This window comes from Nelumbo nucifera, chromosome 2, assembly GCF_055504915.1.
Source record: "Nelumbo nucifera cultivar China Antique chromosome 2, China Antique-T2T, whole genome shotgun sequence".
Classification (NCBI taxonomy): Eukaryota; Viridiplantae; Streptophyta; class Magnoliopsida; order Proteales; family Nelumbonaceae; genus Nelumbo; species Nelumbo nucifera.
The window spans coordinates 17,603,059-17,617,298 of record NC_142650.1 but is presented as its reverse complement, the minus strand read 5'-3'; the positions used below and the strand labels follow the sequence as shown (position 1 = coordinate 17,617,298).

Below are 14,240 nucleotides of genomic sequence, written 5' to 3'. Positions count from 1 at the left end.
ATTGGAGAACAATAATAGGATTAATTATAATAATAGTATTAATTATAATTACTTGTAATAATAATAATGTAAATAAGTAACACTAATTATATATTTATAAAATAATTAATATGAATTAATATTAATATAAAATGGTTATATCCCAATTAATAATTAACATTATTAAAATACCTATTAATTAACATTTCGAAGTAATAATTATCATCATTAGTATTAGTAATAATTAATTATAATTATTGATAAAAATAATAATAATAATATAATTATATTAATTAATATAATAATATTATTTATTACTTATAATAATATAATTAATTATTTCATATAAATGTGCGAATTATAACATAAATATATAACATTAAATATTTATTTTCAAAATAATTAATATGAGTTAATATAAATATAAAATGCTTATTTCCGAATTATCATTAATTAATCATCATTTCAAATTAATAACGAGCAATATTGTGAGTAATAAATTATCAGTAATTAAGTATTAGCAGTAATTATTAAAAGAAATAATTTTTAGTAACTAATTATTATCAGTGAGTAGTTATTATTAGTAATTAATAGTTGGAATTAATTAATTTATAAGTAGTTAATAGTAATTAATTATTAATTAAAAATAATTATTATTATTAATTAATAGTTATAATTAATTAATTAGAAGTAGTTAATAGTAATTATTATTAGTAATCAATAGTTGGAATTAACTAATTAGTTAATTAGTTTACATTAATTAATAGTACAGTTTCCTTTTTTTTAGGAAAGTATTGAAAGTGGGAGCTTTCCACTTCTCACAATGCTACATGGTAGTAGGCCTCACTCTACATGTCAGTGGACTCTTTTCTTGAACTACCACTAATCAAATTTGACACATATCCATTTTGTTTAAATCTTTTGAATGACAGGTGTCTGAACGTAAATGAGCCACATGTCTGACTGTAAGGGTCTTTGGCCTGAAATCATTACTTTAATATATATATTAGATTAGATAGGCCCAACCCAGAACTGGTAGATTGATAGGTGGGTTGGATTATGTTTGGGTTGGCCCAACTTCTCCACTTTATTGTGCCAAGTGCTCTTCTTTAGACTCTAAGGCTTAAGGTTTAGATCAATTAACCTTTAACATCATCATATATAAAAGGACGGTTAAAATTCTTTAAAGAAATTTTGCCTTTAAACTTAATTTTTTTTACATATATTTACAATACATATATCATGTTGCATGTATAAATACGTACATGCATTTATGAATGCATTGTTGCACATGCATGTACATAAATATTTGTATACCTAAATAGATGTTTACATAATAATTATACATACAAAACTTCTACCCAACCCATCACTTTTGGGTTAGGTTTGGGTTCAGTTGGGGCTAACCTGGCACAATTTCCAGAGAACCCAAACTGACTATTTTTGGGGCTAAAATCTGCTGCCCACAAGCTGTTCCCACGTCCCTCCCATGGGAGATATACAGTTATGCATTGGGAATATCTTCTCCGCCATTCATGAGCAAATGTTCCGAATACATGGGGGTGGTGTTCTATGGATAGGGATGTGGGAATAAATTGTGGGTAGTAGATGCACATCCGGAGTACTACTATTTTTCATCCACTTGTATAGCTCTCTGATCTGTTGAAGTTTCTATCAGTTGCTACTTCAAAACAGATGAGCTGAATCCATTCAATCAAAGTTTAATCCCTCCCACATAGACCTATTCACTGGTTAGGCTGGGTTGGGTTTGGGCCGGGCTTTGTCTTTATATTAACAGAATACATTCAGGCCTAAGCCTGAGCCTGATCTTTATATAAAGCCTGAAGCCTAGGCCCAAACTTTAACTAATACAATATTATTAATTATAATTACTTATAAATTAATTATTTCATATAAATGTATGAATTATAATTTCTGATAATAATTATAATATAAATAATTAACATTCATTTTTTCTCGAATGATTAATATAAATATAAAATGATTAATTCCGAATTATTAATTACCATTATGAAAATATTTATCAATTATCATTAATTAATCATCATTTCGACTTAATAATGAGTAATATTGTGAGTAATAAATTATCAGTAATTATTATAAGAAATAATTTTCAGTGAAACTTTTAAAAGTCAGACTTTTAGCAAGTATTTATTTTTCCTAAATACTGAAAATAATTCTGACATAATATTTTAAATTAAGTAATAATATTTTATTATTTAAAATAATAATACTATCAGTAATATTATAAATTCATCCTTATTGTAACAAATATTCAGTATTACAATATTTAATTATTCAGTATAATAATTAATAATATTATTATTAATGAAAATAAGTATAAAATGTAAATATGCAATAATCATTACTTATTTTAAATGTTTATATATATATATATATATATATATATATATATATTAAAATTTTGGTTAATGAAATTACTGTTGATAAATTCAAATTAACAGTAATTACAGTAATTAATTAAATACATTAATTTATGAAAACGTTATTATTTGAAAATAATAATTATTCATGGAAATAAATAAAATAAGTAATTTCAAGAACCATTAACATATTTCAGTAAATTTCAATAATTATTTTGAAATATCAGATTTCAAAATAATTAGTTATCATTTTTCAGTTATTAATTTTTTTCCTGAAAAATATACAATAATTACTCACATAATAATTAACTTTTACAGTAATTACATTAATTTGTAAAAAATGTGAAATTTAGAAAATTCAGACATATTGTAGGCATTTAATTTTCCTAAATACTAAAAATAATTACTAACATAATATTTTAAATTAAGTAACTATTAAATTAAGTAATAATATTTTATTATTGAAAATAATAATATTATCAGTAATATTACAAATTCAGACTTATTGTAACAAATATTCAGTATTATAATATTATAATATTTAATTATTCAGTATAATAAGTAATATTGTTATTACTGAAAATAAGTATAATTAAGTACATTAATTCTGAAAATAATAATTATTCATGGCAATAAATAAAATAAGTAATTTCAATAACCATTAACATATTTTAGTAAATTTCAATAATTATTTTGAAAATTCAGGTTTCAAAATTATTAGTTATCAATTTTCAGTTATTAAAGTTTTTCCAGAAAAATAAACAATAATTACTCACATTATAATTAACTTTTACAGTAATTACGTTAATTTGAAAAAAAAATGTGAAATTTTTAAAAGTCAGACTTATTGCAGGTATTTATTTTTCCTAAATACTGAAAATAATTACTAACACAATATTTTAAATTAAGTAACTATTAAATAAAGTAATAATATTTTATTATTGAAAATAATAATATTATCAGTAATATTATAAATTCAGCCTTATTGTAACAAATATTCAGTATTATAATATTATAATATTTAATAATTCAGTATAATAATTAGTATTAATATTATTATGAAAGTAAGTATAAAATGTAAATATGCAATAATCATTACTTATTTCAAATGTTTATATATATCAAAATTTCGGTTAATGAAATTACTGTTGATTAATTCAATTTAACAGTAATTACAGTAATTAATTTCTGAAAATGATATTATTTGAAAATAATAACTATTCAAGGAAATAAATAAAATAAGTAATTTCAAGAACCATTAAGATATTTCAGTAAAATTCAATAATTATTTTGAAATTTCAGATTTCAAAAAAATTAGTTATCATTTTTCAGTTATTAAATTTTTTCCTGAAAAATATACAATAATTACTCAGATAATAATTAACGTTTACAGTAATTACATTAATTTGGAAAAAAATGTGAAATTTAGAAAATTCAGACATATTGTAGGTATTTAATTTTCCTAAATACTGAAAATAATTACTAACATAATGTTTTAAATTAAGTAACTATTAAATTAAGAAATAATATTTTATTATTGAAAATAATAATATTATAAATTCAGACTTATTGTAACAAATATTGAGTATTATAATAATATAATATTTAATTATTCAGTATAATAAGTAATATTATTATTACTGAAAATAAGTATAATTAAGTACATTAATTTCTGAAAAAGTTATTATTTGAAAATAATAATTATTCATGGCAATAAATAAAATAAGTAATTTCAATAACCATTAACATATTTCAGTAAATTTCAATAATTATTTTGAAATTTCAGGTTTCAAAATAATTTGTTATCAATTTTCAGTAATTAAATTTTTTCTAGAAAAATATACAATAATTACTCACATAATAATTAACTTTTACAGTAATTACATTAATTTGGAAAAAATGTCAAATTTTGAAAAGTCAGACATATTGTAGGTATTTATTTTTCCTAAATACTGAAAATAATTACTAACATAATATTTTAAATTAAGTAATAATATTTTATTATTGAAAATAATAATATTATCAGTAATATTATAAATGCAGACTTATTGTAACAAATATTCAGTATTATAATATTTAATTATTCAGTATAATAATTAATATTATTACGACTGAAAATAATTATAAAATGTAAATATGCAATAATCATTACTTAATTTAAATGTTTATATATATTGAAATTTTGGTTAATGAAATTACTATTGATTAATTCAAATTAACAGTAATTAATGTATAGTATTTTGATAAATACAGTTAATATTTATGATAATTATATTGAATTTAATTAATTACAATAAATACATTTAAATTAATGTATTTATTATTTAACAGTAATTAATTTTAATAGATAATAACACTATTATTCATTATTATTACTGATAATAATAATATTAATAATTAACTTTACTTATATATTTATGAATTAATATGAATATTAAATGATTATAGCCAAATTAATAATTACAATTATTAATATCATTATTAATTATCAGTCCGAATGAATAAGTATTATTATTATTATCTCTAATTAATTATCAGTAAGTAATTTTGTTAATTAGTTATAAGTAATTATTATTATTAATTAATTATCGCTGTTGGGAATTAATTATCATTAATTATTATTGGTAAGTAAAAAATCGTTATTAATTATCTCTTGGGAATTTGAATAATACGAATTAATGACTATCATTATTATCACTAAGTATCATTATTAAATTTAAATCGTTATTAATTATCTGTAATTTAAAATAATAGTCCGAATTTGAACCGCCCTTGAGCCGGACCCGACAACCCGAGAACACTCATTATGTGTAACCGGTATAAAACAGCTCGAATATAGACCCGACCCGACAGCCAAATCGTTCTTCTTCTTCACCCGAAATTCCGTTCGTTCGATCGTTAGAGCCAGGAAAAAAAGAGGCTGCGGCAGCAAAAAAATTGGTGCTTTACCACCCTTTTCAATAACAAAACAGGTTTAAAAGATGAATATAGGTACAAATTGTTTAAATAGAAAACTAAAATATCAAACATAACTAATCTAAACATATCTGAAAAAGTTTCAGTCGTTGATAGAGCGACCAAAACAGCAGGCTTCGGCAAATAAAAATGGGTGCTTTACCACCCATTTCAACAACATATTAAGTTTAAATAACAAATGTTTTACAAAAACAGAGATTCATACGAAATTTAAATAGACCCAAGGTCGTCGTTTTCCATTCATTAACATGTCAAAAAACCTAAAAAAAAAGTGATCAAAGAATTCGGAGGAAAAGAAAGAAGTTGTATTGAAGAAAAATTGAAGGAAAGAACGGAATCAGTAATAGCTACCATTCATCCAGTTTCTTGGAGGTTGGAAGTAATATGAGGTTCTATACGGCTGGTTTGTTGAAGTAATCCGAAGAGGGTTTGAATGAGCAGAAAGGTTTTGACAGATACTTTGAATGAGCAGAAAGGTTTCTCAGAGTTGGAGACGTGTTTGAAATGCATCTCATTCTCCATTTTTTTAGGAACCGATAGAGTGGGAGCTTCCCACTCCTCACTTCTCAAAGCTTCCCACTTGTCACGTACGGAAAAAGTACAAGTGTCTGAATAAGAGAGCCAGTTTGGAAAGACTACAAATGCAAATATATACAGTATAAATACATAAAAAACAACACAAAATATATGGTTTTACACTCTACATATTTGTATTTGTACTTCTTCTAAATTGAGACTGAGGCTCAGTTTGGAAAGAGTATAGATACATATATGTACATTGCAAATGCATTTAAAACATAATGTTTTGCACTCTACATATTTGTATTTGTACTCTTTCCATTTGAGCATAAGTTGTGTTTGGTAAATTTGCACTGGTACAAAACCATGGTAGTGCAAATGATTTTGATGCAAATTTTTAATTTATTTTTATTTCAAAATTTATCTTATTTTATTTGATTGCAGTACAAATGAAGTAAAATAAGACGGTTGGACCATTCGGCCCGGGAACCATCCAAGCAACCAGTTCCGTTTTACCCCAAACCCAATCCTTGGCCAAAAATCGTAGAAGCAATCAACAATCCGTTGACCTGGATAGTCAAACCATCGACCCATTCAACAGCTTTTAGATGTTTTTTTTTTTATTTTGAAGTATTTTTATTTTTTATAATTTTTTTTGTTAAAATAGACTGTCCATTCAAACCTGACGGTCGAACCGTTGATACGGAAATTGGTGGACAGAACGAATCCGTTTTCGGGTCATTTTTAAAACCATAAAATAAAGTAAAACTCAAAACAAAATTAAACCAGAATTTGCATTCTTTTCATTTGCACTCTCATGCATTTGTACTAGTGCAGATGAATTGCACTACAACCAAACACAGCCTCAAACTCAATTTGAAAAGAATGCAAATACAAATATATACAAATATATGTACAGTATAAATATATACAAGGTTTTGCACTCTATATATTTGTATTTGCACTTCTTCTAAGCTGAGCCTAAGCTAATATAATATACTTTGATTTACAGGTTGGTCTGTTTCTAGAATTCAGAAAACCAGACGAAATCAGCCCATTCTTAAATACAGATTAGAATAAACGGCCCATTTTCATTTGGTTTGGTATAATATAATTTGGTTTACAGGTACTAGAATTCAAAAAACCCGACTAAATCAGTCTATTCTTAAATACAGATTAGAATAAACGGCCAATTTTAATTTGGTTTGGTCCGATTTGATTGGACCATATAATGAACAACCCCAGCAGCAACAAGAACTTTGTAGCCGACTCAAATAAGTACTAAACTAATGAAAAGAATTCTTAACAAAATAACAGATAATATCTATATAGTGAACATTCAGAAATTAAGAATGTCTGGAGTTGAAATGAATGCCACTTTTTCTTAAATTACATCCTTTATAGACTTATAGGATTCCATTTTCAGTTTGTATTTCAAGATTTATCAAACCCACTTGGGCCTTGGCATGCCCGATAATATACTAATTTTGATAAAAGCCCACTTTATTGGTTGTCAATTTTATGATGTCTGTTGATCGGTTATAAAATTTTTCAGTATAATGTATCTTTCAGTATAATAGTCAAATTTGATGAGAAGTAATTTGGTCCGATCAATCATGTTGTGATACATGATAGCCTTCAGGTGACATCTTGGCATTGAATAAGCAAAATAGCTCGGCAAGTTAGCTTGTAGCACCTCGTTCAGGCTGACCTCCACCTCGGCAAGGCCGAACTAGTAGACTCCATAAGATTACGGCGACCTACCTTAGAAGCCGGCCGAGCTGTAGAAGTCCATGGTGACCCGCAAGGAAAAGACCGTTGACCCATTCCAACAGTACGATACTAAGTCAAGATCCCCAGAGCGCTAATATCTCAACCGTTAGACCAACCTACCACATAGCACGCCTCAGAGTTACTCGGGTAGATCGTAACCCCTGTGCAGATCTCACAATCGGTACATTAACGCGCCTGACGAAGCGAATACGGTTCCGCAAGAAGCTCAGGCCCGTTACAAGAGGGCTTTGACCACTGGTGCCTGTAGAAGGCACTCACTTCTACCTGAAATGGTACGTGTTATTACACACTCACTAGCTCTCTCAAACTCGCAAAAGAATTCACAAACTTCTCTAACTGAAGCATTGGAGTGCCCTCCCCAAGTAAAAGACATCCAGGCACTCTAATTCTCTTTTTCTTGGAGTATATATCAGCTCAGCCACCTTTCAGCCCAGCCTAACACCTCGGCCCTGACCAGGAAATACCCAAATCCGAGTCCGAGTCATTAGACACGAGGGAGCTTCTAGATCGCGCGACATCAAAACTCTATAATATATTAATTGAATGGTTCTAAACATGGTTTTTAAAACCAAACCGAAAACGAAACCCCTTTGACCACAAGTCAAATGGTCTAACCTTCTGGTCCAAACCCCAATCGGACAATTTTAGGGTCCAAAACTGAACCTGGAGCCATGACCAATCAACTGGTCTAACTGTCTAATCCATTCAGTTTACAAAAACTTTGGTCATTAAACATGCATGTTTGGGAGTGCTTAAAAATAAGTGCTTATTTGGGCCATTAAACACTTATTGGTATTTGAGAAATAAACCCAAAATAAGTGCTTATTTTAAAAATAAGGGCTTATTTTTTAAGCCTAAATTTCCAGCGTTTTTTTAGTGCTTATACAATAAGCACTTATTCAATTTTTTCTTCCAAAATTATCCCTAGTTGAATTTTAAAATTTCACATAAAATTATACCTATTTGAATTTTATAAAATTACTTTTATGAAAGCACTTTTATGAAACCACTTTTACGAAAGTACTTTTATGAAAGCACTTTTATAGAAAAGCACTTTTATGAAAGCACTTTTACAAAATCACTTTTAGGAAAACACTTTTATGAAAGCACTTTTACAAATGCACTTTTATGAAAGTACCTTTACAAATGCACTTTTATGAAAGAACTTTTATAAAAACACGTATGAAATTACTTTTACAAAAATACTTTTATAAAAATATTTTCATAAAAGTACTTTTATAAAAATGCTTTTGTAAAATGCTTTCATAAAAATATTTTCTTAAAAGTACTTTTAAAAGATATATTTTGAAAATTAAAAAAAAAAAGTAAAGGACAAAATAATCATAAATGCTTATTTAAGTCCTTATTAGAAAAAATACTACCAAACGCTTAATATAAAATAAGTGCTTATTTGAATAAATATTTATTTTTAAACACTTATTCAATAAGTATTTATTTTCAACTTAACCACTCCCAAACATGGCCGAAGAGGAGATATAATAGATTTGTAGAAATATAAAAGGACCAACCTGGACATGAGGTATGGACATTATTGGAGTAGAAATGTGTAGTGTGTCTGACCCCTAATTCCTAGTTCTGCGAGAAGCGTTTTTATGTGGGTCACGGGCTGCGCATTTGAGGACAACAAGTACTTCGGCCTGCGTAATTGGAATTTTACGGCATAAAATCGTGCCGGACATGACCCCCAATTTTGGGTTGGGCCCCACGAGAAAACAAATAAAGCAGAGAACAGCTCATTGTCAGTAAATCGTTCAACTGACCATCACAAGCATCTGAACATTTATTCATTCCTGTGCCAAGACCACTTAAATTACCAAACAACTGCAATTTCAACTGTATCAAAACACTTAACAGAGGTTCCTTTCATGATAAACAAGTAGGGATGTGATTGGATCGGATTGGATCCAGTCAATCGATTTCAATGGCATTCAAGTCCATCGGGTTTTTGGAATTTTAAAATTTAGTCGAATCTATTTTATCATCTTTAAAGTATGAGTAAATTTCTTAAATTACCCTTATATATTTTTATTGGTTGATTATTGTCTAATGCAAATTTTATAATTGACTAGCTCTAACTTTATCGCTAATATTCTGTCAAAATTTGTATATACATAAGGTATAATTTTTTTAAAACTCAATATTACCCATATTGTCTTTTTCCTTCCATCAATAACAAACCGAACAGGCTTGATCCTTAACCAGTGGCAGCAATAGCCCTCTCCACCTCCAGCCTCTCTGTGTGTGTGGTGAGTTTGTTCTCCAATCTTTCCTCTAGGTATATACATTGGCGATGAACAAGTCATTTGCTTCTCTACTGGAGGAAATCCCTCGAATTACTTTACTCCTGCTCTACCTATCAAGATTTTTCTTAATGTTATTGCAGTGTGTTTTGTTTTCTTTGTTGCTCTCTCTCAATCAAATATTGGAATTTCACGAGGATGTTCATTTGGCTCGAATTGAACAATTGGTTGTCGAGCAGTGGCGGTCAGAACATGTTCTTGTTCCCAAAGATGGCCAAAGCAACTCGAGCCTATACGTCATCATAGACTTCGATGAACAGAGGAAGCTAACTTTGACTAAGTTTCAGCACTTTGACTATTAAGAGAGACCTGCAACCATAAGAGATGTCAAAGGCCCCGAGTGATCTCAAGGGCATGAATTCCGATGATTTAGTTCGTAATTACCAAGAAAAAAATAAAGTGAGTTAGAGAACTTGGTGAATTGAGGTGAGAGCTTGTTTAAAAAGCTAGAGGGCTTGTGATGAGAGCTAGTGAGCTCGTAAGGAGAACTGGAAAGCTCCATGTGATGAACTGAAGAGCTCGAGTTTGAGCTCTATATGCTAAGGTGTCTAGCATATCTTGTTTATAGTAATGTACTACCATGTTCAGTTGTTTACATGAATGGGGGACTCACCTATTCATAGGAGAGGGGCTTCATTCAAGAATCCTCTCACATGTGGTCAGAACTCAGTTCACTTGTTGCGCCCTTAATTGATATATATGCATGTGGTAGGTAGTGGGCCACGCTGACATTGATATGCGTTGCTTGTGCATGTTAGATCAGCTCGTCAATTGACAATTTGCCCCCAACATACTGCCACTTGGCGGTTTCTAACTGGTAGTCGGTTTTGATCTTATGAGATTTAAATTTAACCAACTAGTTCATCGGAAGACCCTGCCGCATAAGAGCAACTCCCGACTCTCGATTGATTCATCAGATCTTACTCTTTTAATCAAAGCCGGAAGCCAGACCTATCATATCGGACGGTTGAGATCGCTTAAAGAATAAAAAAACGAATAAAGGTGTGGGACATTTGTGTAACATATCTAGTTTTATTAAAATAAAATAAAAGAAAAAAGAAAAGGCATAATACATATAGTAAGCACTACTCACACCTCAAGTCAGTCGACGAACAGTGACACAGACTCTGTAACAAGTGCCGACACTTTCACCGTTCATGCACCGTATCATCATTTTCGTTTATTTTATTTTTTACTACTCCTTATTAATTTTTATATATTTTACAGAGGAAAAAACAAAAAGAAGAAAAGGATTTGCTCCGGAAAATCACACTCACCGATCACACACTGTATACAATAACGAAGCAAGGAAGTACAGCCCTCGGATTGAAGACGAAGAGCTCATCTTCATCCAACCTGGAGTTGACTCCGCTACCTCTGCCGACGACCGAGTCAAACACGGACTCGTCTTTATGGGCCACATCTTCATCACATCCGATGATTCCGATGCGACCCGCCACAACTCGGCACACCAGTATGGCACGCTTCACATTCATGAAGGCGAATTCCTCTTCAATCTCATCGGGCAGCGCCACGTGTGCTCTCCAGCTGCTCGATAGCGTCAATATGCCGTCCATCTTAGCCGAGAACCCCGACCTTATGATCCCGCAGATGCTGCAGAACTGTTGAGTGCAGAGACTAGAATTCCCGTTGATTCCCAAATCACAAACAAAAGTCGAACAGTGGAATCTCAACAGTTCGTTACCATCTGCAATGCACCTTTCATCTCGTTTTCTAACCCCGTTTCGTGCAGCTTTCAGTTTCACGTACTCCCTGTGCTCTTCGAACCTCGATAGTATTTTCGAGCTGTTATGGATTTTCAGGATTCGGTGAATCGTGGGGTTCTTCTCTTTATCCTTCCAACCCGTTTCAAAGATGATTTGAACGATATTTTTCCCTGAATCGCCATCCACGAGCTCTGAAATGGCGTGCTTGAGAGATTGATGTTGTTCGAGAAGTTGGTTTTTGGGGAAAACCTCTCCACATATAGGGCAGGGGAATATATCGTTTCGGAGGGGAAACGAAGATTGGTCGACCGAGATATCGGTCTCTTTACGAGAAGGAATTGGTCTCTTGAGCGGGGAAGCTGAGACAATAGGTTGAGGCATCAGTTGCTGTGACGATCTTGCGGATGATAAAATTGGTGTTGTGGGGTGGGTTTCAATATCTTTCTTCTGATTCTTAAAGGAGAAAATTCGTTTGAGATAGGACCAAGATGAAGACAGAGTTTCATGAGATTTAGACTTCGGACGAAGCGGAGAAGGAGATTGAGTGGTTTGAGGAGATATCTTTCGCTTCTTTGATGAGGGACCATCTGCGGTGGTGAAAATGAAGCAACCCAAATGAACAAGAAGGAGAACCAGAGCAGCGAATTTGTTCAAGAAGGAGCAAATAGTGGCCATTGCTACGCGGGGAGCTGGAGCTGGAGCTCTGAAAGGGCCATCAACAAGTTGTCGGAACAATGGAACAATACTAGAGAGAAAGAGATGAAGGGTTAGAAATGGTGGAAGAAGAGTATTCCAATAAAGGTAGAATGAAAGCAGAGAGTGTTGAGGTGGGGGTCATGGAATGGAAGAATAAAGTGGAGAGTCGGTGCAACGCAAGCTCGTATTTCCCCCCCTCCCTCATCCCATCCCCTTTTTTAAGATGGTTGGTTATCTGAAATTTCCCACACTTTGTTGGGATTCTCGTAAATTTACTCCAACTTTTTTATAATTAGTACCTTTCCTGTAGAAACCCAATCCTTCTAGTGTTACACTTTTTAAAGAAGTTACCTTCGTTAGTTCACGGTCAGTGCTTAATTGCTTATGAGAATTAAAAACGGTCCACATGTTAACCTTGACCGAAAATAATCCTATTAACCGACTTTTTTATGAAACAAAAAACCACTGTTTTCAAAACCGGACCGGACGGTCGGATCGGAAAAAACAGGAACTGGTATCTGACTGGTTTTGTTTTCTTCAAAATCATTGATTTTGGTTAGTAAACTGCTGAACCTGTTGGTTAATCGTTAGAACCGTTTGAACGGTTTTGACCGTTTTCCAATTTCTTAATTTTTTAAAAATTTTTTAAAATTTTTTATTTTTTTATCAGAATGAGCCGGCCATTTGAGTCGAATGATCGAACTGTTCGAACCGGTAACCGGACCCCTGATCGATTTGTTCACCGGTTCATTTTTAAAAACCATGCAAAAAACAGGTTCATTTTCTCTCCTCTGTTTTATGTTCATAACTCATCTACAGTTCAACTCACCTTCTCATTTTGACCGCTTTCCAATTTCTTAATTTTTTTTTAAATTTTTTAAAATTTTTTATTTTTTTATCAGAATGAGCCGGCCGTTTGAGTCGAACCGGTTACCAGACCCCTAATCGATTTGTTCACTGGTTCGTTTTTAAAAACCATGCAAAAAACAGGTTCATTTTCTCTCCTCTGTTTTATGTTCATAGCTCATCTACAGTTCAACTCACCTTCTCATTTGTTTCTTAAATGAAATAGGCTTCAATTTTTGGCATTCATATCATAGATCAACCAAATGATTTCGGGTATTTTGGTTTAAAGGGTAGGGGTGAATCAAGGGCTCATTAAGGCTATGTTTAGTTTGAAGAAAAAAAATAAGGAAATGAAGAGAAAGTTGCCATTCCCTTCCTTTTCGTACTTTTTCCTTCAAACCAAACACGACCTAAATTTAAAAAAATTAATCGTAGAAAAATAAAAATGAACTTTCAAAAGAAAAATAAAACCCTTAAACTTGTTAGACCCCTCTCGTTCCCATATATGATCATTATAATCCCTTTCATCATGATTTTCTAATTGAATATTCAACTCATACCTCGAGATCAATTAACTAATCTTGAATTTATCAAGGGATGCACAATGACTTTAAATAATCTAACATATGAAAGCTGGTATGACCAAAATAACCCAACAATCACAATGCTCACTTAATTGTATAGCACGCAATACACAAGTACACATTACAAGGGGCTCAAGAGTGTGGATAGAAGTAGAACAAGGTGCACAAAGAGGCCTATGAATATGAACTGAATCGTGCTATGAAAAGCTTGTGGTTTTTTGCATGCTTGATCTTGTGATTCTTTTCTAGATAGATGTCAAGTGATTAGACTTGTTCATGGGGTGGACCATGCTTTGCCTCTATATAAACAGAAAATTATTAGAATCGAGTTTGAGCCCGGTCTAATCATCGGGCCTAGATCTTGATACCAAGCCTGGCCCTATATAAAGCTTG

At 30.9% G+C, this 14,240-nt stretch overlaps 1 protein-coding gene across 1 annotated transcript; it reads right to left on the bottom strand.

The window, feature by feature from the left end:
- Window positions 1–11,006: 11,006 nt before the first annotated feature.
- On the bottom strand, window positions 11,007–12,633 carry LOC104596971 (uncharacterized). The gene has a single exon (XM_010258316.3). It carries the CDS (start codon window positions 12,394–12,396, stop codon window positions 11,275–11,277), a length of 1,122 nt encoding a protein of 373 aa, XP_010256618.1. The 5' UTR covers window positions 12,397–12,633; the 3' UTR covers window positions 11,007–11,274.
- Window positions 12,634–14,240: the final 1,607 nt, after the last annotated feature.

What these genes read in the sequence shown, in the direction of transcription:
- LOC104596971 (XM_010258316.3), bottom strand. Translation starts at nt 12,396, where the DNA reads ATGGCCACTATTTGCTCCTTCTTGAACAAATTCGCTGCTCTGGTTCTC.